General features: G+C 43.7%; 1 protein-coding gene and 1 long non-coding RNA gene across 7 annotated transcripts in view; one reads left to right on the top strand and one right to left on the bottom strand.

Moving 5' to 3' along the window:
• The window catches only part of rasef2 (RAS and EF-hand domain containing 2), an 86,153-nt gene that overhangs the window by 26,339 nt on the left and 33,976 nt on the right, over window positions 1-25,838 (top strand). For 2 of the 3 annotated variants that reach the window (XM_067971591.1, XM_067971593.1), the window contains exons 2-3: window positions 10,781-10,930; window positions 18,060-18,150. In XM_067971591.1, the coding sequence (XP_067827692.1) occupies window positions 10,781-10,930; window positions 18,060-18,150 (241 nt within the window). Of the gene's footprint in view, window positions 1-10,452; window positions 10,714-10,780; window positions 10,931-18,059; window positions 18,151-25,838 lie in introns of those variants that run through there. The other variant, XM_067971592.1, reaches the window with a different exon arrangement.
• LOC137301881 (uncharacterized) overlaps window positions 1-25,838 on the bottom strand; it is a 144,407-nt gene that overhangs the window by 114,923 nt on the left and 3,646 nt on the right. For all 4 annotated transcript variants that reach the window (XR_010958381.1, XR_010958382.1, XR_010958383.1 and 1 more), the window contains exons 2-3: window positions 7,352-7,397; window positions 6,921-7,013 (exon numbers count right to left, since the gene is read on the bottom strand). This is a non-coding gene — a long non-coding RNA (uncharacterized lncRNA). The remainder of the gene's footprint in view (window positions 1-6,920; window positions 7,014-7,351; window positions 7,398-25,838) is intronic.

The following is a 25,838-nucleotide window of genomic DNA, read 5'->3' as shown; positions in this document are numbered from 1 at the left end:
GAATAGTCCCCGTGAGATCTATTACGTCCAACTGAGAGGGCAGACGGGGCCTCAGTATAACATCTCATCCAAAAGACGGCACCTCCGACAGTGCAGCACTCCCTCAGTACTCCCTAGATTTTGTGCTCAAGTCCCTGGAGTGGGAATTGAATCCCCAACCTTCTACTGTTGAGCCACGGCTGACATTATGAAGATTAACTCTGAGAAAGCTGAAATAGTTTCTTTCACCAGTGTAAAAGACTTGCAACTCACGATAAATCCTGTAGGGTTGAATGTGTTCTGCAGGGGCAACAGTTGAGGGGGTACTTCAAGTTTCTATTGTAATCTTATGGGACTTTTGAAAGTGTGCTTCATTGATGTTCGCTGATGACTGCACAGTGTTCAGTTCTATTCGCAACCCCTCAAATAATGAAGCAGTCCGAGCCCGCATGCAGCAAGACCTGGACAACATCCAGGCTTGGGCTCATAAGTGGCAAGTAACATTCGCGCCAGATAAGTGCCAGGCAATGACAATCTCCAACAAGAGAGAGTCTAACCACCTCCCCTTGACATTCAACGGCATTACCATCGCCGAATCCCCCACCATCAACATCCTGGGGGTCACCATTGACCAGAAACTTAACTGGACCAGCCATATAAATACTGTGGCTACGAGAGCAGGTCAGAGGCTGGGTATTCTGCGGCGAGTGACTCACCTCCTGACTCCCCAAAGCCTTTCCACCATCTACAAGGCACAAGTCAGGAGTGTGATGGAATACTCTCCACTTGCCTGGATGAGTGCAGCTCCAACAACACTCAAGAAGCTCGACACCATGCAGGACAAAGCAGCCCACTTGATTGGCTCCCCATCCACCAGCCTAAACATTCACTCCCTTCACCACCGGCGCACAGTGGCTGCAGTGTGCACCATCCACAGGATGCACGGCAGCAACTCGCCAAGGCTTCTTCAACAGCACCTCCCAAACCCACGACCTCTACCACCTAGAAGGACAAGAGCAGCAGGCACATGGGAACAACACCACCTGCACGTTCCCCTCCAAGTCACACACCATTCCGAATTGGAAATATATTGCCGATCCTTCATCGTCGCTGGGTCAAAATCCTGGAACTCCCTTCCTAACAGCACTGTGGGAGAACCGTCACCACACGGACTGCAGCGGTTCAAGAAGGCGGCTCACCACCACCACCTTCTCGAGGGCAATTAGGGATGAGAAATAAATGCCGGCCTCGCCAGCGACGCCCACATCCCATGAACGAATAAAAAAAAAGCAACGCAAACAGAATATTATACTCCGTTGACCCAACAGCATATTTTAAGTCTGAAGCTGTCATGCTAAAAGTGTACAGTGCCATGGTCAGATCACACCTTCAGTCTTAGCCAACAGGCCATAGGAAAGCATTCATGCCATGGAAACGATACATTGAAGAGCCAGAAGGCCATTCTTTAGGCCAGGATTTTCCGCTGTGCCTTTGCCAGCCTGTGATTTTCCGCCCATTAAATGAAAGGGCCAAACATTGCGGGTTGGTGAGTGTAGAAGCAGAAACTGCCCGCCCTGGCATCAAAAGATTGAGTGATGAGGAGAGATTGGAGAAACTGGGGTTCTTGAAGAGAGGTGACAGAGAAGGGATCTTATAGAAGATAATTAAAAAGAATACATAAGATTGACCTGGAGCACTACTTCAAGGTTAGCCAAGATACTGCAACAAGGAGGAAGAGATTAAAACTGGTGATCGGACAATTTAGGAAAGATGTTACTGCAAACAGTGGTCAACACTTGTAATGGTCTTCAGTAGGATAGTGGAGGCCTTAGATTCATTCAAGAGATAGATAATGTGATGAGGAGGAATGTTAGTATTTTTAATTCTGGATAGATTAGCTGAGATGTATGGAATGGCTTCCCTCATCTGTATCAATCTTGTGAACACAGAGTTAGTGTTTGTTACAGTTATCTTATAAGGAAGTATTCTCCCTTCCCATCACCTTTTTGTTTTCAGAAACCTTAAAGCAGAGCTATTTTTTGTTTGTTCACTCAAATTATTTGAGTGCTAATCTTATATCTAATTTAAATCAGTTACAATGTTAACTTAATAGCAGCAATCAAAATCTGGAGGACGCCAGTCTTTTGATTTCAAAGAAATTGCAGGAGTTTATCTGGATGCCAGATACGGCCCCAGGAATTCACATGCAACAAACTTGCTGTGTTCAGGAAATAAGAGCAAGTTACAATGGTCTTTTAAAGGGACAAAAGAATAGAGCGATATTATATGCCTGGTTGACTGTAGAGGCATCTCACTGGATTCTACCCAAAACCCATGTAGTCTGTTCTCCAGTCTTAAAAGACTGAGTAGTGCAGTAATGTTATTCTGTAAAATGTTCGGAGAAATTCTGTTAACAGTTACATGTGTCATATCCTAACTAGATAGAAAAAGCAACCAAATTTTAAATCCTTTGCAATCTTTCACTGATTACAACTATTATGGAATATGTCTTGTGTAACACTTGCTGCAACTTTTAATTTTAATAGCCCCATCATTACAGGTGTTTATATTTCCCAGCACTTGCCATTCAAAAAGCACTCAGCTAGGGTGTATTCTCAATAATTACACCACTTGTGTATTTCCCTTATGGACTAAGAAAATAGGCTGGGAGTGTTTACAATTAACACAAAGTTGAGTGATGAAGTGTCTGTGTACCACACCTAATGTAAGGAATACTGACTAAGATAAATTCTTGTTTGTACTTGTTTAGGAACATAGGAACAGGAGTAGGCCATTCAGTCCCTTGTGCCTACTCCGCCATTTGATAGGATCATGGCTGATCTGTGATCTAACTCCATATACCTGCCTTTGGCCCATATCCCTTAATACCTCTGATTGCCAAAAAGCTATCTATCTCAGATTTAAATTTAGCAATTGAGCTAGTATCAATTGCCGTTTGCGGAAGAGAGTTCCAAACTTCTACCACCCTTTGCGTGTAGAAATGTTTTCTAATCTCGCTCCTGAAAGGTCTGGCTCTAATTTTTAGACTGTGGCCCCTACTCCTAAAATCCCCAACCAGCGGAAATAGTTTCTCTCTATCCACCCTATCTGTTCCCCTTAATATCTTATAAAGTTCGATCAGATCACCCCTTAACCTTCGAAACTCTAGAGAATACAACCCCAATTTGTGTAATCTCTCCTCGTAACTTAACCCTCGAAGTCCGGGTATCATTCTAGTAAACCTATGCTGCACTCCCTCCAAGGCCAATATGTCCTTCCGAAGGTGCGGTGCCCAGAACTGCTCACAGTACTCAGGTGTGGTCTAACCAGGGTTTTGTATAGCTGCAGCATAACTTCTGCCCCCTTGTACTCTAGACCTCTAGATATAAAGGCCAACATTCCATTTGCCTTCTTGATTATTTTCTGCACCTGTTCATGACACTTCAATGATCTATGTACCTGAACCCCTAAGTCCCTTTGGACAGCCACTGTTTTTAACTTTTTACCATTTAGAAAGTACCCTGTTCTATCCTTTTTTGATCCAAAGTGGATGACCTCACATTTGTCTACATTGAATTCCATTTGCCACAGTTTTGCCCATTCACCTAATCTATCAATATCGCTTTGTAATTTTATGTTTTCATCTACACTACTTACAATGCCACCAATCTTTGTATCATCGGCAAACTTAGATGAGACTTTCTATGGCTTCATCTAAGTCGTTAATAAATATTGTGAATAATTGAGGCCCCAAGACAGATCCCTGTGGGACTCCACTAGTCACATCCTGCCAATGTGAGTACCTTCTCATTATCCTTACTCTCTGTCTCCTTTCGCTCAGCCAACTTCCTAACCAAGTCCGTACTTTTCCCTCGATTCCATGGGCTTCTATCTTAGCTAACAGTCTCTTATGTGGGACCTTATCAAATGCCTTCTGGAAGTCCATATAAATAACATCCATTGACATTCCCCTGTCCACTACTTTAGTCACCTCTTCAAAAAATTCATTCAGGTTTGTCAGGCACGACCTACCTTTCACAAATCCATGCTGGCTCTCTCTGATTAACTGAAAATTCTCGAGGTGTTCAGTCACCCTATCCTTTATTATAGACTCCAGCATTTTCCCCACAACAGATGTTAGGCTAACTGGTCTATAATTCCCCTGTTTCTCTCTCCTTTCTTAAAAAGCGGAGTGACATGTGCAATTTTCCAATCTAGAGGGACAGTTCCTGAATCTAGAGAACTTTGAAAGATTATAGTTAGGGCATCCGCAATGTGCTCACCTACTTCCTTTAAAACCCTGGGATGGAAACCATCTGGTCCTGGGGATTTGTAGCTCTTTAGTGCTATTATTTTCTTCATTACTGTTGCTTTACTTATGTCAATTTTATCGAGTCCCTGTCCCCGATTCAATATAAGTTTTTTTTTGGGATTTCCGGCATGCTATCCTCTCTTTCGACTGTAAATACTGATGCAAAGTAATTGTTCAACATGTCTGACAATGGGGAAATGGCAATGACAATATCCCCACTTTCAGTTTTTAAGGGGCCAACACTGCTCCTGACCACCCTCTTTTTCCTAATATAACTATAAAAGTTCTTTGTATTGGTTTTGATATCCCTTGCGAGTTTCTTTTCATACTCTCTTTTTGTAGCCCTTACTATCTGTTTTGTGACCCTTTGTTGCTCTTTGTATCTTTCCCATTCGCCAGGATCTGTGCCATTTTTTGCCTTTTTGTATGCCCTTTCCTTATGTTTTATACTGTTCCTTACCTCTTTAGTTGTCCATGGCTGTTTTTTTTGGCAAGCAGAGTTCTTGCCCCTCAAGGGTATAAACCGATTCTGTATCACGTTAAATGTTTCTTTAAACATTTCCCACTGATCATCAGTCGTTTTACCCATTAACAGATTTGCCCAGTTTACTGTGGACAGTCTCTGTCTCATCCCATTAAAGTCGGCCTTGCTCAAGTCTAGAATCTTAGCAGCTGATTCACTTTTTTCCCTTTCAAACACTACATTGAACTCGATCATGTTATGATCGCTATTGGAAAGATGTTCACGCACAGTTAAGCCGTTAACTAAATCTGGTTCATTACTCAGTACTAAATCTAGTATGGCTTGCCCCCTTGTTGCCTCTAGGACATACTGCTGTAGAAAACTATCCCGGACACACTCAAGAAATTCACTACCTTTCTGACAGTTGCTAGTCTGCTTTTCCCAATCTATGTGAAGGTTAAAGTCCCCCATTAAGACCACTATGCCTTTCTTACACGCTTGTCTAATCTCTGCATTTATACAATCTAGCACTTCAGAGCTTCTGCCAGGGCTCCTATATACAACTCCTACTACAGTCTTAGATCCTTTCCTATTTCTCAATTCAACCCATAAGGTCTCTGTTGGCTGCTTACCTCTCGTTATATCCCCCTTTATCATTGAAGTGATTTCATCTCTAATCATTAAGGCTACTCCTCCCCCTCTTCCATTTTCCCTATCTCTCCTGTAGACCTTATAACCGTGTATAATTAGTTCCCAATCCTGACCATCCTGCAGCCAAGTCTCAGTAATAGCTATCATGTCACACCCTCCAATTTGAATTTGAACCTGTAGTTCATTTAATTTATTCCTTATACTCCGTGCATTTGTATATAGAACTCTTAGTTGGGCCACACACCCTAGCCTGACCTTCAGCTTTGATGCTGGGTTAATTCGCTTACGCCTTCTAGTTTTTATTTTATCTGTCATGCCTAAAGTACACTTTCTATCCGCTGCTCTACGCTTTTCCCTTTCACTTGTTCTTGAACAACTGTTTGTACTATTTGTATTGTAAATTTCCCCTGGGTCTTCCCCTCTCTTGCTGCTCTCAACTTTATTCCCTTCTGACTCCCCACTCAGGTTCCCATCCCCCTGCCACTCTAGTTTAAACCTTCCCCAACAGCACTAGCAAACACCCCCGTGAGGACATTGGTCCCGGTTCCGCTTGGGTGTAACCCGTCCCGCTTGTACAGGTCCCACCTTCCCCAGAACCGGTCCCAATGTCCCAGGAATCTAAATCCCTCCCTCCTACACCATCCCTGCAGCCACGCATTCATCCTGTCTGTTCTCCTGTTCCTATACTCACTAGCACGTGGCACTGGTAGTAATCCTGAGATCACTACCTTTGAAGTCCTGCTTTTTAATTTATCTCCTAACTCCTTAAATTCACCTTGCAGGACCTCATCCCTTTTTTTAAACCTATGTCGTTGGTACCAATATGGACCACGACTACTGGCTGTTCACCCTCCCCCCTCCAGAATGCCCTGCAGCCGCTCCGTGACATCCTTGACCCTAACACCAGGGAGGCAACATACCATCCTGGAGTTACGTTTGCGGCTGCAGAAATGCCTATCTGTTCCCCTTACAAATGAATCCCCTATCACTATAGCCCTGCCACTCTTCTTCCTCCCCTCCTGTGCAGTAGAGCCACCCGTGGTGCCCCGAACTTGGCTCTTGCTGCTTTCCCCTGATAAGCCATCTCCCCCAACAGTATCCAAAGCAGTATATCTGTTTGAGAGGGAGATGGCCCCAGGGGACTCCTGCTCTCCCTGCCTGGTCCTTTTACTCTGCCTGGCGGTCACCCATTTCCTTTCTGCCTGCGTAATCTTTACCTGCGGTGTGACCACCTCACTGAATGTGCTATCCATGATAGTCTCAGCATCGGGGTTGCTCCACAGCGAATCCACCTGAAGCTCCAGCTCCGAAAGACGGTTAACCAGTAGCTGCATCTGGACACACTTCCTGCACACATGGTCTCCAGGGACACTGGTAAAGTCTATGACTTCCCACATAGTGCAGGAGGAGCATATCACGGGTGCGAGCTGTGCTGCCACGACTTGCCTTAGACTCTCAGACTCTCCTCCCACTCTAGGTCTCTCCTTTTATACTGTGCTCACCTCTCGGACTCACCTGTGATATCGCACAGTAGTTTTCTCTTGTTGCAGGTCTGCTGCTGCTTTTATTCCCCAATCTCAGTCTTCTACGCTCAGGTCCACTGCCGCTCTGGGGAAAAAAGTTAGGAAAAGCAAGGCAAAGCAGCACCTCCTTCCCCCAACTCCCACACGTACCAAACTCTCAGTTGCTTCACTCTGTCCTGCCGCACTCCATGCTGTCGCACTGGCAGGCCCCTGTATTTCTACAGTTTGTGACTCAGATGAGTCAGGCCTGCCCCACCTTCAGGTACCAGTTTAATCTAGCTAACCAATTAACTTACTACAGCAGCTCTCTCTGCTAAAGCCTGACAGAAACTTAAACATTTAAACTTTAAAATTGAACTTAAACAGTTGCAAGCAATATACACTAAATTTTAAAGAGATTAACCCTTAAACTCCCACACTTACCAAACTCTCAGCAGTTCACTGTGTTGTCCGCACACCGTCGAATGGACTGAGGGGAGAAAAGCAGTAATTCAGAACAACAGGACAAATAGTCAAATTCTTTTTTTCCTAAAGCTGTACAAAAATCTTAAACTGGGTTTAAATTGACAATAGAGTGGTAGAATATGGTCATTGTAAAACCAGGTCTTAACAGGAGAACGGATCTAACCAAAATTCCCAATATTCCCTTAGAATAAAACGGGTACCAAACAGAGTGCAAATGCAAGGCGACTGCTAAATCAGGCATTGGAAGTGGCATTAAACATGATATTAAAACAGTTCTGGACATGTCAACAGGAAAAAAATTGAAGTGTTACACTTATATTGCATTTAACCAATCAAAGCTTCACAAAGGAGCAGAAAGGACACCAAACAACAATGGCCCAGAATTTGCTCCGAGCAGCACTTCCTTGAACAGGAAGCGGAGAGGAGCCCAGCGTCAGCTCCGGCAAAGCTGGGACTCATGGGAGAAGTGAGAGGATCGCTCTCTCCCCTCGACCAATCAGACTGCAGCATCTTTGACACGCTGCAAAGAGTTTTTGCAAGCTGGAACGTAAAATCCAGGAACATAAAAACAGTTATTGACAACGGAAAAAAAGAGAGGGTAAGAAATAATCCTATTAAATAAAACGCAGAAGGGAAAAGTTTTTTTTTAAAAAAAATGTTTTTAATTAAAAAATATTTTAATGATGAAAATCTAAGGAGTAATGAGACCCCACATTTTTAAAAGTTAATTTTTAGTTGTTTGGCAGTCATCAGACTTACCACGCTGTTAAAACTTAGTTTAGAGCCGGTATTTTTAAATGTACCTGAATTGTGGCGATATTAGTTACTTTCCAGCTGGGCAGATGAGCAAGTTGACGCTGGTCCATTGATTCCACTGATTCCAGCCGGCGATATCCCTTTTAATGTGAAGCTGTCACATCGCCGGCGAACCAGGAGGAGCAAGTTCCGAATTTCCGCGTTTCACTGCTCCTGTCTGAATGCACTTGCTCCTCGATTTCATCACTAACAACGGTGAACGCTGTTGAGCTGACTGGTCTTTTTAAAGCATTTTCCGGGCCATTATAGACAGGGGTGGATTAATGCATGCGCTACATGTCCAGGAGGTCCAGCCAAATATGGGGCCCTTGGTAAAACTCACCATATTACAGAAAAATCACATACAACTGCTGGATCAAAATATTACAGCTTTTAAAAATACTGTTATAGAGTTTGTGTTTTAATGGATATTGGGAGAGGGGGATTGCAAAGGAGTCCTGAATGTTCTTGGTGCCCAGGGCTCTAAGAACTCTTAATCTGGCTCTGAACACAGGTAAGGTTAGTAGAGGTGGCTGAAGGCAGGGCCCAGTGTTGAGTTGGGAACATAAGAAATAGGAGCAGGAGAAGACTTGCTCCGCCATTCCATAAGATCATGGCTGATCTACTCAACTCCACTTTCCCGAAGAAATTGCATATTTATGCTGAGTGCGGGAGGTTGCAGCCCCTATTTAGTTATCTCAGGGGGCTGCTCCTTAACCTTTGGTTGCACTTTAGCACAACGCTCCAGATCTTTGATCAATATTGGGGAGGAGGGGGTGGGGCGGGCAAGTCGGAGGACCTTCTTGTGGATCTGCTCCTGAGCCTGGCCTAGGTGGCGATTTACGGTTCGAGGATGGTTGTGTGTGGTGGGGGCGGGGGGGTCGGTCGCTCTGGTTGCCTGCCTCTTCTGTGGCATTGTCCGTGTGGTATTATCCGTGCCCGGGTGGCCCTGGAGAGGGAGCATACGGAGTCCACCGGTACGTTTGAGGCAGTCCGCAACTGGTGGGCACCACAGGGAATCGACACACACAATAACAATTTGATTTAGTTGTTACGGTTCCTTTGGGTTTTTTTTTGTTAGAATGGGCCTTTGTTGCTTTATTTTAAGCCTCTCTCAGTTTGATTGGACTGCATGCTTGTTTATTACATTAGTGATGCCCCTCATGGGGACTTGTGGAGCTGACTCTTGTGTGGTGACACTGGGAGGCAACTCAGTGCCACCCATATTGGTCCAATTAAAATAGGCCCATAGTTGTGGCAAAGATAACTTTCACTGTGGTTAGGGCGTAAAGAAACACAGGAATACGTAGGAACATTTTTAAAATGTTTCTTCCTGGCACCCTCAGTTGACCAGATAGAAATCGTTATGAAAGAAACAACTTGCAGGGGCACACTGGTGTGTTGTGTACTCTTGCTGATATCTTGCTAGAAAGGGCGTAGGTCCTGGGACAGATATTTCGATACAGCCTGCTGTTCAAAAGGAGCTGGGAACAGTGGGGGCTGAGCACAGAGAGCGGGTATTAACCTTTGCTTTATAAATCAAATGAATATCTGGGCAATGGCTGAAAGGAGAAACATTTTACCCATTAGTTTCTACACGTGTCCTTTGCCACAGCATTAAAAGAGCTGGTTTTAGGACAGACGCCTCTCTCTCTTTTTTGGGGGGGTTTGTATATTCGGTGGCCTTGTAGGTGACACCTCTCTGTCTGCTCACTGTGATTGCCTTGGCAACGGGCAGTAATCACCAGGCATTGTTCTGTGATTTATAAATGCGAAGGATTCGAAGATTTCATTTCCACAACATTCACCTGAGGAAGGAGGAAGCCTCCGAAAGCTTGTGAAATTTAAAATGAATTTGTTGGACTATAACTTGGTGTTGTAAAATTGTTTACAATTGTCAACCCCAGTCCATCACCGGCATCTCCACATCATGACTCTAGCTGCAGCAGTGCTGAACTGAACACATTGCCAGTGTCTGAAGGGAAACAAGGCAACATTCGCTGTCCATCCCACCGATCCAATCGGATCTCCTGCCCCCCCCCCCCCCCATTCGGACCTGGAAAGGGCGTAGGTCCCGGGACAGATGTTTCGATGCAGGAGGTTGCACCTGGATCAGTGGGCTGGTTTCACCCTGAGCCTCGCCTTTTGGCGGCGATTGCACGATGAATATCCTCCTGGCGGCGAGTGCGGGCAGCGAGCGCCGCTGTCACTCAAACTCCAGTCAAAGCGGCGCAGGCGGAGCCCGCTCCAGGCTCAGCCCAGCCCGGCTCGGCTCGGCGAGAGGTGCCCTCCAGTCCGGGGTATCGAGCGGACCTCGACAAGGTGGGAGGGGGGCTCGGTGTTTGTTGTGGGTTTTATCTCTGTGCACTGGCTGCAGTAAGGAGTTTGGGAACTTTGTCTCAACAAGGAGTTTAAAGCAATTGTGAGATCCGGATCTGTCTGATGGTCCCCTTTTGGCCAACATTGATGGAGCTGGAGCTTTTCCTGTTTAAGTGGAAAACCCTTCGAGGGATCAGAAACGGAATGTGAGTTAAAGGGGATCGAGGCTTCATTCGGATTAATCCCGCTTGTTAACTTTTTTTCTTCCAACAGCCGGGAGAAACTGGTCGAATTCCACCAGCAGCTCCGTGCAGTTTCTGACTCTGGTTTAAGTCAGCAGTATGAGAAACTGATCAACGGATTGATCAAGGACAGCAAGGTCCAGAGCATGGAGACAGAGAAACTAGAACTGGCACTCAAGAGGTAAGGGGCTGTGGTCAGAAGTTGAGTGTTGTCCTGTATCAGGCTTTTACATTTTGTACCTGAGAGTAGTTTTGTAACATTGAAGGGTGTGACTAAGTGTTTTTGGTTTCACTTGGGCAGTAAATAAAGCCATGTGTTATGAGGTGCTGTGATTTATTTCCGTGTGATTTAAGTCATTTTGCGTTTGGCCAACTTCTTTCCCTATTTGTTTACATGTTTTCATGAACATTGTGCCTCTTTTCAAAACGGTTGCTTTCACTTATTCTAGTGTAGTTCGATCCAGCAGCAATGGTAAATGTAGGTTCCACATACTTTTGTGCCTGTCTTATCTGTCCAAAATGAAAGCCCCTCTGACCTGTTAAATGCACTGAGCCAATTTTGGGTGCTTTCATTGTGATGCACTGAGCCATTTCAACAGTGACAAACTGTGTTTATAAAGTGCCTTCAAAGTAGCAAAAGTAGTCCCAAAGTGCTACACAGGAGCGAAATCGGAGAAAGGTTCCCAGGCCTATGGCCTGATACTTTTGAGGAATAAGTTGAAGGCTGGTTGCAAAAGTGGGGAGTGGATTTGGAAAGTGGTGACAGGTCTCCACTTTCTAAGCTGGAGCAGAAGCATAGAGTAATGTAGATTGCTGGAGAGTGTCACACCCGGGTCGGTTTGGCTTGACTTGATGTAAAAGGGCCTTTCGGTCACATTTGTATAATTTACTGTAGATGTCCAAAACCATCAGTAACCTATGGTCTACTCTGGTTTGGAAATATCTCTGGTCTTCATTAGTTTACTGCACACCACCCAAGTGATTACTAAAGCAACTCTGATACATTTCCACTCAGCCTGCCATAATCAAAACAAAACCTCAGGCTTCAAACAACTTCTCTTTAATACCTCTTTTAGTTTACAAGTATGGTGATGGAGTTTATGTAAATCTTTATGGCTGGTTTGTATTAAATTAAAATATGAATTCCCGTCTCTACTGGGCAGCACCTTCGCATTTCAGATCTTTAGAGACTTGAGGAAATAAATGAACACTGGGACTTGATACAATTTAAATCAAACCATGCTCATCTTTAATATAATTTTCATGTGTCAAATTAACATTGCTACGACCGGGTAAATTATCTAGATGGGTGGGTGGGTGAGAGAACTCTTCTTTGAGGTAGTACGGCTTAAAACGACTTTGTCAAAATCTGGTTTAGAATTGGACAGAAGGCTATAAGGATATGTATAAATATAAATGATAAAATATTCCTAGGGAGTATTATGTTTCCCGTCCTGTTAAAACCATCGGAATATAATCCGTAGAATCCTACTTGGCAAAGTTGAATTCTGTCGATCAGGCGTGTCCAGGTTTTGGTGTTCATGGGTCAATTGTGGATATATCATGGGGCTTTGGGCCAATGCTCTCATTAATTTGCATATATATTAAGCTGTGGATGCTAACTAATCTTGGCGTTCTGATTTAAGATTTATGCACCAGTTCTTTCCAAACCTCCAGGCACCCATAATTCAAAGGAATGTGTCCATTAACTGGTGTGCATCTCCAGTTGCTGATATAAGCAGATCTCGATGTAACGATTTTGGGTTTATCCACCGATGAGGCAACAGCACCAAGAATGGTCCTTTCCAAACCCCTGGGCCCACAAAATCCAACTCGGACGAATTCGCGAGTAAGAAATATAAGGGTCATTTGAATGAAATTACCTGGGCTCCATGGGGCTGCATTAGCCCAGAGACTATGGGGGGAATTTTAACCCCCAAGAACGGGTGGGCTGGGGGAGGTTGGGTAGTTAAAATATTTGAATTTTTGACCCTGACTGCAACCCGGCTCTAATGTGCCCACTTCTGGGGTTAACGGAGGTGCGTTTGGATACGTGCAAGTAATCTATTCACCGCAGTCAGGACCCTAATTAGTGCAGTTGGGCGGGTAGTTATTACAGCAATTAACGTCCCTACAAATCATTAATTAGGTCTTTTTATATTGAATTATACTCATCTTTAAATTTAACGCCTCCAGCATGGGTTTCCTGGGGAAATCTCACCAGTGAAAAGGAGGCGAGATGGTCCAGATCATGAAGTAAGTACCTTTAACTCACTGCTTGTGGTTCCAGGCGGAGCAGGAGTATTTCCTCGCGGCTCACCAAGCTTACCTGCCCTGACCAGCCGGCCAACACCCCCACCCCCCAACAATGTCCGACTCCCATCCCAACCTCCGATGTCCAACTCCTACCTCCCCGATCGCCAGCTCGCGATCCTCTCCCCACCCCCCCCCCCCCCTCCCATGTCTTCCATGGCCCACAATCTTGCCCTTCCTTCCCCCTCTCCTACTGCAGACTTTCCCGCCCGACAGACTGTCAATCAAGCTGGGAATCGGGTGGGAAACCGTTTGAAAAATTTGAAAGCAAGTCCTACCGTTAAGTTAGGTGGGATCTGCAGGAAATCTGCACTTCAGGGTTTCCCACCCACAAAACCCCCCCAGCTGCTCTCTTCCTGGCTCCAAATTAAAATCCAGGTCTGTGGCTTTGACATTCCTGATGTATATTAATATCCCAGGCTGTTCCCTTCATGTAAAATCAAAATAACTTTTGGACTGAAAGAGAAATATGTGTTCTATATGTTCTTGGAAATGTTACCTTTTGGTTTTCTAACTGTGTCTTTCCAGAGACTATATATATTTGATTGGGCTATGACTATAAGGTATACTTGGCCTGTTGGAAGTATAGTATTGAGCTGAGAAGCCTTGTCTCCATTCCTTCATTTCTTATAGTCTTCAAGTCAAAGATTAACGGTAATGGCTAACATGATTATTCTTTCAAGAGTGATGCCAAACTATTGCATAGCTTTCTTATCACTTTTCATTTGAAACTGTTGTGGGTTTGCGCTGTTCCTTCCAGGACAAAGTAACTTTTAAATCTTGTGAGCAGGATGAAAGCTACAAACAACCCTGTAAAGGTCATCCACAGATATCTTTTGTAGGAAATTCCTTGAAGCTGAAAGAGCAGCTGTACAATAGATAGCTTACAATACCCGAGTGCGGAACAGACACTGGCAAATGGTAATCGACAGAACGCAATTCCAATTTGCCTAAAACCTAAAACGATCACAAGTTGTACTGCTGACTTTCAGCTGCATCCTATTAGTAATAGACAATAAATAGCCAAAATGTACAGATATAAATTAGTTGAAATACAAGACTTGTTGCATAAAATATTAGCAGTATGCTTAATACCAAAATGATCCTCAATATGTAATTTGCTTATAGCAATATAGAAAAGGCTCCAGATTAGTCATTTGCAGTTTAACTTATGATTTTAACTTTCTTTCTGTGCTATTTTTAGCACACTGTTTATTGTGTTCCCTTCAAATTCTTGCTTGCAATATTTTAATGCAATTAAGAAAGAAAGACCTTGCATTTATAAAGCACCTTTCACAACCTCAGGACGTCCCAAAGTGCTTTACAGCCAACAAAGTACTTTTTTGAAGTGTAGTAATTGTGGTAATGTAGGAAACGCAGCAGTCAATTTGCATACAGCAAGATCCTACAAACAGCAATGTGATCATGCCCAGATAATCTGTTTTCGTGATGTTGGTTGAGCAATAAGTATTAACCAGGACAACTCCCTAGCTCTTCTTCGAATAGTGCCATGGGATCTTTTACGTCCACCTGAGAGGGCAGACGGGGCCTCGGTTAAACGTCTCATCCAAAGGATGGTACCTCCAACAGTGAAGCACTCCTTCACTACTGCACTAGAATGTCAGTCTAGATGTGATGCTCAAGGCTCTGGAGTGGGACTTGAACCCATAACCTTCTGATTCAGAGGCGAGAGTGCTGTCACTGAGCCACAGCTGGTATGGTTGAATTGTTTTATTTGAAATTGGTTGAAAACACATCAAAATATTGCACACAGTACTTTGAAGAGGAGATTAAATTAAAGCTCTCAGAAGAATGACTGACTGTGCCTCTGATATGTCATTTCAACAGCCAATTGTTGGCTTGATAATTATCCTTCTGTCAGAGGATGAATCATCTTGTCACAATTCTATTCTGTAATTAAACATTTCTCAGGGCTCAAAGGAATTGGGCTACCTATTTTATCCTGTAAAAACTACATTGGCTTATTTATAAAAATATGACGAGGCTTACATTTAGTTAATGTTGCAAAAATAAATTTGATGTGTAAGATTCTTTAATCCTTTTGAGTCCTTAGCTTTCATGATACATGTGCTGTGTACTTTATATATATATATATATATATATATATATATATACGCAATATAAAACTGACATTTATTGTGAACGACGGGTATTGTAAACTAAAATTGAGGGAACAAAGATAATTCTTACAATCAGTGTCACATTTTAGGATTTCTGACCATTTTTCCATGGAAAGAGTTTGATGTAATTTGTGGTTTATATTAAAATGATGTTAAGTCAAATTGTGGTCACAAAGGATTAAAATCCCCACCACAGCCAGAAGCTGGAAGGGGAGGAGATAATGTGTATTTGAGTCAGATGGGCCCATTTGTAGAATGTTATTCCCCTCGTACCACTCCAGCTTGAAACAAAGAAGGTAGTTTAGTTGTTCCTTTGTGCTATACAAGCTCATTGTGTCAGGATAAATCTATTAATTGTGAAACAGCAGGAAATAGTTTCTAGGGGGCTCAACTTGGGTGGGGCGGGGGGTGCAGTAGCCGGTTTAATTGGTATCTCCTGGTCAACCCCTGGGAGAAGGTCGAAGGTCAGATTGCTGACTTGTGCACTGAGGGGACAAAAGGGAACAAACACACGGTTGGTTGGGAGTCAGTTGTGGAAGGCTGGTGAGGGAATAAATCCCACTGCCCTGTTTGAGGGAGCTGATCAGATTTAGTTAGCTGTCTAACCAGGGATAGTATGGCATATTTTTTTTTCTCTATTATTACGAGGAGGGACTGAATTGAGTTGAGGAGAGGTGAGGTCTTCTGTAAGTGATACTCTGTTGACTAAAATAAAGCAACTTGCTGGTTTGGATTGGGCCTCGTCTCACTAGTATTAATCAGCCTGCCTTTTGAAAGGCTGGGAAAGTGCATGAGGAGGCACGTGTGAGCTTATGGTATCAGGTTCATGTAATTAGGGGGCTTCATTGTTGCAGTCTCTTGGGCCAAGTTATCATATTACTACATAGCGGGCAGTAAAGATAAGCTCCTGATTGTAGTTTATGTGGGATCCACTTACAGGAGAGCCCAGTGATGCTGAAGCGGAGCGGAGATTTATGACTGTTAGTGTTGTCTAATGTATCAAGCTTTAATGTCTATACTTTGTCACCAAAATGATGAGATAGTCCAAGAAAAAGGGTGTAACCAAGAACAGTATGTGATGCATCACTCCTCTCGCTGTGGGTGTAGGCATCTTAAAAACTTTTTAAAATGCATCTATTCTTGTGAGCTTCTACAGTGTAGAAAAATCTTGCATCAATATTTGGAAGGGAGTGGAGATCTCACCTGCTGCCACCTACATTCCATCAAGCCTTGCCTTAATTTTCTGTTAAAAAGAGTTCAAACAACATAAAGCCACATTCATAGAATCGTAGAAAGTTACGGCACAGAAGGAAGCCATTGGGCCCATCGTGCCCGTGCCGGCCGCAAAAGAGGTATCTAGCTTAATCCCACTTTCCAGAACATAGTCTGTAGCCCTGTAGGTTATAGCATTTCAAGTGCACATCCAAGTACTTTTTTTGAATGAGTTGACGGTTTCTGCCTCTACCACCCTCTCAGGCAGTGAGTTCCAGACCCCCACCACCCTCTGGGTGAAAAAATTTCTCTTCTCCCGTCTAATCCTTCCACCAATTACTTTAAATCTATGCTCTCTGGTCACTGACCCCTCTGCTAAGAACAATAGGTCCTCCCTATCCACTCTATCTATCTAGTCCCATCATAATTTTATATCCCTCAATTAAATCTTCCCCTCAGCCTCCGTTGTTCCAAAGAAAACAACCCCAGCCAATCCAATCTTCTCATAGCTAAAATTCTCCAGCCCTGGCAACATCCTCGTAAATCTCCTCTATACCCTCTCTAGTGTAATCACATCTTTCCTGTAATGTGGTGACCAGAACTGTACGCAGTACTCAAGCTGTGGCCTAACTAGTATTTTATACAGTTCTAGCATAACCTTCCTGCTCTTATATTCTGTGCCTCGGCTAATAAAGGAAAGTATCCCGTATGCATTCTTAACCACCAAATCTACCTGTCCAGCTACCTTTAGGGATCTGTGGACATGCACTCCAAGGTCCCTTTGTTCCTCTACACCTCTCAGCATCCTCCCATTTATTATGTACTCCCTTGCCTTGTTTGCCCTCCCCAAATGCATTACCTCACACTTCTCTGGATTGAATTCCATTTGCCACTTTTCTGCCCACCTGACCAGTCCATTGATATCTTCCTGCAGTCTATAGCTTTCCTCCTCACTATCAACCACACGGCCAATTTTTGTATCATCTGCAAACTTCTTGATTAAGCCCCCCCACATTCAAGTCTAAATCATTAATATATACCACAAAAAGAAAGGGACCTAGTACTGAGCCTTGCGGGACCCCACTGGAAACAGCCTTCCAGTCACAAAAACACCCGTCAACCATTACTCTTTGCTTCCTGCCACTGAGCCAATTTTGGATCCAACTAGCCATTTTCCCTTGGATCCCATGGGCTTTTACTTTTTTGACCAATCTGTCATGTGGGACCTTGTCAAAAGCCTTGCTAAAATCCATGTATACTACATCAAATGAGTTGCCCTCATCGACCCTCCTTGTTACCTTCTCAAAAAATTCAATCAAGTTAGTCAGACACGACCTTCCCTTAACAAATCCATGCTGACTGTCCTTGATTAACCCATGCCTTTGGTGACTTATAATCTCGCAAGGCCACAATTAAAAGATGAAGAGCTCTCATAATGGGAATATTCTGGGTAATAGATTGGTGAGTTTCCTTGGTTGACAGTTAATCTTTTGTATGCAGGACCCAACCAGCTTTTTCACCCAAATGTAACTTCCCAAAGCTATGTTGGTCTTTCTTTTGAAATTCTATTTAACTAATAGGTGAGCAGTTTGTTTTAAACTACCAATAAATAACCGTACAAATTACTTGATTATCTCGTTGTAGGACGGAAGCAATGGCTGACGCGAGACTGGCTGAAATGGAAGAAGACGTGCAACAGCAGACAACAAGACTTGAGCAGAAAGTCCGATACGAGGTGAGATCCAAGTGTTGGAGTTGATGTGGAGCCTGTGCCAACTTGTAGATGTGTAACTGTTGGGGTAATCATTTACTGCTCTGCATTCTTTAAATTCTGCAGCCAGAAAATATGCAAGAATGTTGTCGCACAAAATTTCTCTGGACTCGAATTAAATAGCGTCCCTTTTTAACCCTTGGGACAGTAGGAGAATTGCTCCAAGAAAATAGTGTACCAAGATTATAATGGCCTTTTTGCCAATTCTGTTTTACACTTTGGCTTCATTGACTCCCGCGATGCCATGGCTCCACGGGCACCAGTTACTGTCTACCAACTCAATTAAGTGGCCATTATTCCTGTTGAATCTTGAACAATGAGCACCATCGGGCCACTTGACTATGAAGGGAATCGCAATTGAGCCTCAGACTACCTACATCCACATGCAGACTTTCTAATGGACATTATTTGGGACGCTTTTCTGTGTTAAAGGCACTATATAAATGCAAGTTGTTGTTGGCTAGTGATCGGGAATGGGAAACCTGGCTGATTATGCTCTCCTTAGCCCATGTGTGCTGGGGCCAATTGTAGCTCCAGCTTCAGCAATTGAACATGGGACCGTCTTGTGTATAGCTTAGGCTATGCCAACTGAGCCAATGGGGGAGTGTCCCACAATGTTTTAGCTCACTCAGCAAAAATATACATTTGTTCTCACATATCTAGGTCATAATCTTCCAAACATCCGTAGATACGGGGGTGGTTTCAGAGGAATGGAGAATTGCAAATGTTACACCCTTGTTCAAAAAAGGATGTAAGGATAAACCCAGCAACTACAGGCCAGTCAGTTTAATCTCAGTGGTGCGGAAACTTTTAGAAATGATAATCCGGGACAGAATTAACAGTCACTTGGACGAATGTGGGTTGATTAGGGAAAGCCAGCATGGATTTGTTAAAGGCAAATCATGTTTAACTAACTTGATAGAGTTTTTTGATGAGGTAACAGAGAGGATAGATGAGGGCAAAGCAGTTGACATGGTGTGTATGGACTTTCTAAAGGCATTTGATAAGGTGCAGCCTGGTAGGCTTATCATCAAGATTGTGGCCCATGGAATAAAGGGGCAGTAGCAACATGGATACGGAATTAGCTAAGGGACAGGAAAGAGAGAGTAATGGTGAACGGTTGTTTTTCGGAGTGGAGGGAGGTGTACAGTGGTGTTCCCCAGGGGTCGGTGCTGGGACCACTGCTTTTCTTGACATATATTAATGACTTGGACTTGGGTATACAGGGCACAATTTCCAAATTTGCAGATGACACAAAACTTGGAAGGGTGGTAAACAGTGAGGAGGATAGTGATTGACTTCAAGAAAATATAGGTGGCATGGGCGGACATGTGGTAGATGAAATTTAATTCAGAAAAATGCGAAGTGATACATTTCGGTAGGAAGAACGAGGAGGGGCCATATAAACTAGAGGGCACAGCTCTAAAAAGGGTACAGGAACAGAGAGACCTAAGGGTATATGTGCACAAATCATCGAAGGTGGCAGGGCAGGTTGAGAAAGTGGTTTAAAAAAGCATACAGGATCCTAGGCTTTATAAATAGAGGCATACAGAAGAAAAGTATGTAAGGCATGATGAACCTTTATAAAACACTGGTTCGGCCACAACTGGAGTATTGTGTCCAGTTCTGGGCACCGCACTTTAGGAAAGATGTGAAGGCCTTAGAAAGGGTGCAGAAGAGATTTACTAGAATGATTCCAGGGATGAGGGACTTCAGTTACGTGGATAGACTGGAGAAGCTGGGGTTGTTCTCCTTGGAACAGAGACGGTTGCGAGGAGATTTGATAGAGGTATTCAAAATCATGAAGGGTCTAGACAGAGCAGATAGAGAGAAACTGTTCCCATTGGCGGAAGGGTCAAGAACCAGAGGATACAGATTTAAGGTGATTGGCAAAAGAACTAAAGGTGACATGAGGAACAACTTTTTTACACAGCGAGTGGTTAGGATCTGGAATGCACTGCCCGAGGGGGTGGTGGAGGCAGATTCCATCATGGCCTTCAAAAGGGAACTGGATAGGTACTTGAAAGGAAAAAAATTGTAGAGCTGTGGGGAAAGGGCAGGGGAGTGGGACCCGCTGGATTGCTCTCGCATGGAGCCGGCGCGGACTCGATGGGCCGAATGACCTCCTTCCGTCATATAACCTTTCTATGATTCTATCTCTCCTTTGTAATATGTCAAGTTATGATCAAAGCACTAAATGCCTGCTGCTGTGCTTATTGTGGCCTGTAGTATTCGTACGTTATAGCTGGTAGGCAGCAAGAAGATTTGTGCTGGGACACTAGATTATACGGTGATTGGGAACATTGCTTTTCCACCTGTGGGAATCTAGCCCAGACTGACGGGCTGAATGCGCTATCTCTAAAGTGAAGTATTTTTGGGAGGTCTCACTCTACAGCACAAATTTATCATTCTCACTGCTGACTACATCTTCTAAGGAAAATTAAGTATTGTTGCCACAGTTAGTGGTTTAATCTTAACCCGTGAACTTGGGTCAGAGGTGGTTGTAGTAACATTACTGTAAGGCATGTTGGCTATAAAGATAAAATTAGATGTAAATTTCTTGGGTGAAGATTAAAACACAGTTCATCAATAGATTCTGTGATTGTTCTCAAAAAAATTCAGTTAAATTAGTTTAGCATGATCTGTCCTTTACAAATCTACATTGACTTTCCCTGACTAGCCTATACCTTTCTAAGTGTTCACTATTTTCATCCTGCATTATGAACTTCTAATCTCTTTTTTCCTCCCTTGTATACTTTTTATATTTGTTTTTTTCCGTATTATCCACCCTATATTTATCATTTTATTTTTAAACTTCCTTTTTGTTTTGCTGTAACCTCTCTCTTTATCCATGGAGTTCCAAAGATTTGCTGAACCACCTTTACTTCTAGTCAGAATGTAGTGGATTTAACCTGTACCATATCTATCTCTATATTTAAATATCTCCCACTGCTTGTCCACAATTTGATCAACTAATCAGTGTGGGCTATGTCCCTTTTCTTCCCCTTGAAGTTGGATGGACGTTTCCAATCCAACGTCTATTATCTGTGACTTTTTTCTTTATCTGTTTTCAATATGAACCTAAGGAGGTATTGAGCACCATCTCGCAAGTGTTCTACTTTCACGTTGCTTTCATGCCCTGCTTCGTTACCAGAACGTAGGAACAGGAGTAGGCCATTCAGCCCCTCAGCCTAATAAGAACATAAGAAATAGGAGCAGGTGTAGGCCAATTGGCCCCTCAAGCCTGCTCCGCCATTCAATAAGATCATGGCTGATCTGATCCTAACCTAATTCATGTTCAATTTCCTGCCCGCTCCCCGTAACCCCTAATTCCCTTTACTTCTAGGAAACTGTCTATTTCTGTTGTAAATTTATTTAATGATGTAGCTTCCACAGCTTCCTGGGGCAGCAAATTCCACAGATCGACTACCCTCTGAGTGAAGAAGTTTCTCCTCATCTCAGTTTTGAAAGAGCAGCCCCTTATTCTAAGATCATGCCCCCTAGTTCTAGTTTCACCCATCCTTGGGAACATCCTTACTGCATCCACCCGATCAAGCCCCTTCACAATCTTATATGTTTCAATAAGATCGCCTCTCATTCTTCTGAACTCCAATGAGTAGAGTCCCAATCTACTCAACCTCTCCTCATATGTCCGTCCCCTCATCCCCAGGATTAACCGAGTGAACCTTCTTTGTACTGCCTCGAGAGCAAGTATGTCTTTTCTTAAGTATTGAATTAAGTTATGGCTGATCTGTACCTCAACTCCATTTACTCACCTTTGCTCCATATCCCTTGATATCGTTACCTAACAAAAATCTATCGTTCTTGGTCTTGAACATTTCAACTGACCCCCAGCATACACAACCATTGGGGGAGAGAATTCCATATTTGCACTGCCCTTTGTGTGAAAAAGTGCTTCCTAATTTCACTGCAGAATGGCCCAGCTCTAATTTTAAGATGGTGCCCCCTTGCTCCAGATTCTCCCACCAGAGGAAATAGTTTCTATCTACCCTATTGAATCCTTTTATAATTTTAAAGACCACAATCAAATCACCACTCATCCTTCTAAACTCAAGGGAATACAAACCAAGTTTATGTAACCTTTCCTCATAATTTAACCCTTTACGCCCTGGTATAATTTTGGTGAATTTGCCATGTACCTCCTCCAAGGCCAATATATCCTTCTTGATGTGTGGTGCCCAATACTGAATGCAGTACTGCAGATGAGCAAGGCTCAGTACAACTGAAGCATCACTTCCTCCCCTTTTTGTATTCCAGCCCCCTTGAGATAATGGCCAACAATCCATTCACCTTTTAGATTACTGGTTGTATCTGTGCACTAGTTTTTAATGATTTGTGTACCAAGACACCCTTTGCTCCTCCACAGTTCCTGGTCTCTCGCCATTAAGAAACTATTCCGATTTGTCTTTCTTGGATCCAATTGAGCTCCATCTGCCACAGTTTTGCCCACTCATTTTATCCCTTTGTAATTTCCTGCTCCCATCCACACAACCAGATCTGGTGCTGAATTCTTCCTGACGATTCAGTAGTATTATCAGTGTGATGGAGAATCTTTAAACATTACAGTACGCAAGGTACATTTTATTTTTAACAATGGGAAGCCTAGGAGCACAAAATATCCTGCAGCTGCCAGCTGTCCAAAGGATAAAGGATTCTCCTGAAACCAGCTTCAAACTGGAAAGGCAAACTTTAATAGATATTGTGCCTTCTAATTTGCCAAAATGAAGGTGCGAGAGAAAGGTTTGGGTTGTGTGTGTGTGTGTGTTTTTCTATATGCACTCTACCATATAAATTGCTTTCTATATAATTGATAATTTTTTAAAAATTTTTTTATTCGTTCACGGGATGTGGGCGTCGCTGGCAAGGCCGGCATTTATTGCCCATCCCTAATTGCCCTCGAGAAGGTGGTGGTGAGCCGCCTTCTTGAACCGCTGCAGTCCGTTATAAGGTAACAATGAGATTAGTCAAACTGGCTGGCTAATGAATGGAGGGAGCCTGTTTACTGGCATTGTGTTGACTTTTACATCGATTCATGGTATGGGCAAAGCTGCCCGTGTGTCTTTTAATGCTTGCTAACCAGTGTGCAAAAGAGAATGGACAACTGATCTCCTATTGTCTTTCTAACTGTGGCATTAAGGGTCTCTGACCATTACATCACTCGGAATATAAGGGTAGACGGTGATAGAAAGCACATTATTGGGGATGTATCTGGAGACTTCTGCATTGCTTCTGACTGTTGGCACTGGGTGTAAATAGAAAAACAGCACTTCCACTATTTAATAACTACATCTACATCAAAAAAAAATAATTTCTGTTGTATTATTTTTTTCTTTGGAGGGTTTTACTCAAAATTATTTTGGGGAGCAGGTTCAACAGCAACATTCACTTCCTCCCCCATAGATGAGCCTTCACTCCGATATCCCAGAGACTGCTTTCACTTGCCCAGATGCATAAGTGAATCTGTAGCATGCCCAGGGATTGAACAGAGGACCCTCCCTCCTTATTTTGGCTTATTGGTTTCCTCACATGATCCTCTCTGACTTTAGAAGGTGGCAGAATAACCGTACACTGGACTACAACTTAAATTGCCAAACCAATTTATTAAACTGTAAAAGAATAAGTGAAGAGTAGCAATAATTTTATCGAAGTTAGCTCGAGTAAGTAGAATATAACAACATTCGTGATTGCTACTCTAAACTATGTCTTTTTGTGTGGCAGTTCTTTATCTGGCCTGACCTCTGAATCTGCCAGGCTGAGAAATACTTTCCAGGAAATTACTGGGATGAAGCAGATTTAAATAAGTGGCTGTTCAAATCAAAGAAGCTGCCAATCAAGTGTAATTTGAGCCAATAAGATGTTTATATTTTGATTGCATGGCTTGGCTCCTCTCTCAGAAGCCTGGGTAAGGCAAAATAAAAACAGAAAATGCTGAAAACACTCAGCAGGTCAGGCAGCACCTGTGGAGAGAGAAACAGAGTTAACATTCCAGATCGACGATCTTTCATGAAATCTGAGAGTTTTTTTTAAATTCGTTTATGGGATGTGGGCGTCGCTGGCAAGGCTAGCATTTATTGCCCATCCCTAATTGCCCTTAAGAAGGTGGTGGTGAGCCGCCGCCTTGAACCGTTGCAGTCCGTTTGGTGAAGGTTCTCCCACAGTGCTGTTAGGTAGGGAGTTCCAGGATTTTGACCCAGCGACAATGAAGGAACGGCGACATATTTCCAAGTTGGGATGGTGTGTGACTTGGAGGGGAACGTGCAGGTGGTGGTGTTCCCATGTGCCTACTGCCCTTGACCTTCTAGGTGGTAGAGGTCACTGGTTTGGGAGGTGCTGTCGAAGAAGCCTTGGCGAGTTGCTGCAGTGCACGGTGTGCCGGTGGTGAAGGGAGTGAATGTTTAGGGTGGTGGATGGGGTGCCAATCAAATGGGTTACCTTGTCATGGATGGTGTCGAGCTTCTTGAGTGTTGTTGGAGCTGCTCTCATCCAGGCAAGTGGAGAGTATTCCATCACACTCCTGACTTGTGCCTTGTCGATGGTGGAAAGGCTTTGGGGAGTCAGGAGGTGAGTCACTTGCCACAGAATACCCAGCCTCTGACCTGCTCTTGTAGCCACAGTATTTATGTGGCTGGTCCAGTTAAGTTTCTGGTCAATGGTGACCCCCAGGATGTTGATGGGGGATTCGGTGATGGTAATGCTGTTGAATGTCATGGGGAGGTGGTTAGACTCTCTCTTGTTGGAGATGCTTATTGCCTGGCACTTGTCTGGCACGAATATTACTTGCCACTTATCAGTCGAAGCCTGGATGTTGTCCAGGTCTTGCTGCATGCGGGCACTGACTGCTTCATTATCCGAGGGGTTGTGAATGGAACTGAACACTGTGCAATCATCAGCGAACATCCCCATTTCTGACGTTATGATGGAGGGAAGGTCATTGATGAAGCAGCTGAAGATGGTTAGGCCTAGGACACTGCCCTGAGGAACTCCTGCAGCATTGTCCTGGGGCTGAGATGATTGGCCTCCAACAACCACTACCATCTTCCTTTGTGCTAGCCATTGGAGAATTTTCCCCCTGATTCCCATTGACTTCAATTTTACTAGGGCTCCTTGGTGCCACACTTGGTCAAAGGCTGCCTTGATGTCAAGGGCAGTCACTCTCACCTCACCTCTGGAATTCAGCTCTTTTGTCCATGTTTGGGCCAAGGCTGTAATGAGGTCTGGAGCCAAGTAGTCCTGGCGGAACCCAAACTGAGCATCGGTGAGCAGCTTATTGGTGAGTAAGTGCCGCTTGATAGCACTGTCGACGACACCTTCCATCACTTTGCTGATGATTGAGAGTAGACTGATGGGGCGGTAATTGGCCGGATTGGATTTGTCCTGCTTTTTATGGACAGGACATACCTGGGCAATTTTCCACATTGTCGGGTAGATGCCAGTGTTGTAGCTGTACTGGAACAGTTTGGCAAGAGGCACAGCTAGTTCTGGAGCACAAGTCTTCAGCACTACAGCTGGGATGTTGTCGGGGCCCGTAGACTTTGCTGTATCCAGTGCACTCGGCCGTTTCTTGATATCACGTGGAGTGAATCGAATTGGCTGAAGAATAGCTTCTGTGATGGTGGGGATATCGGGAGGAG

The sequence above is a fragment of the Heptranchias perlo genome, chromosome 34, assembly GCF_035084215.1.
Source record: "Heptranchias perlo isolate sHepPer1 chromosome 34, sHepPer1.hap1, whole genome shotgun sequence".
NCBI classification, from domain to species: Eukaryota; Metazoa; Chordata; class Chondrichthyes; order Hexanchiformes; family Hexanchidae; genus Heptranchias; species Heptranchias perlo.
This window is presented reverse-complemented; position numbering and strand designations above follow the sequence as displayed.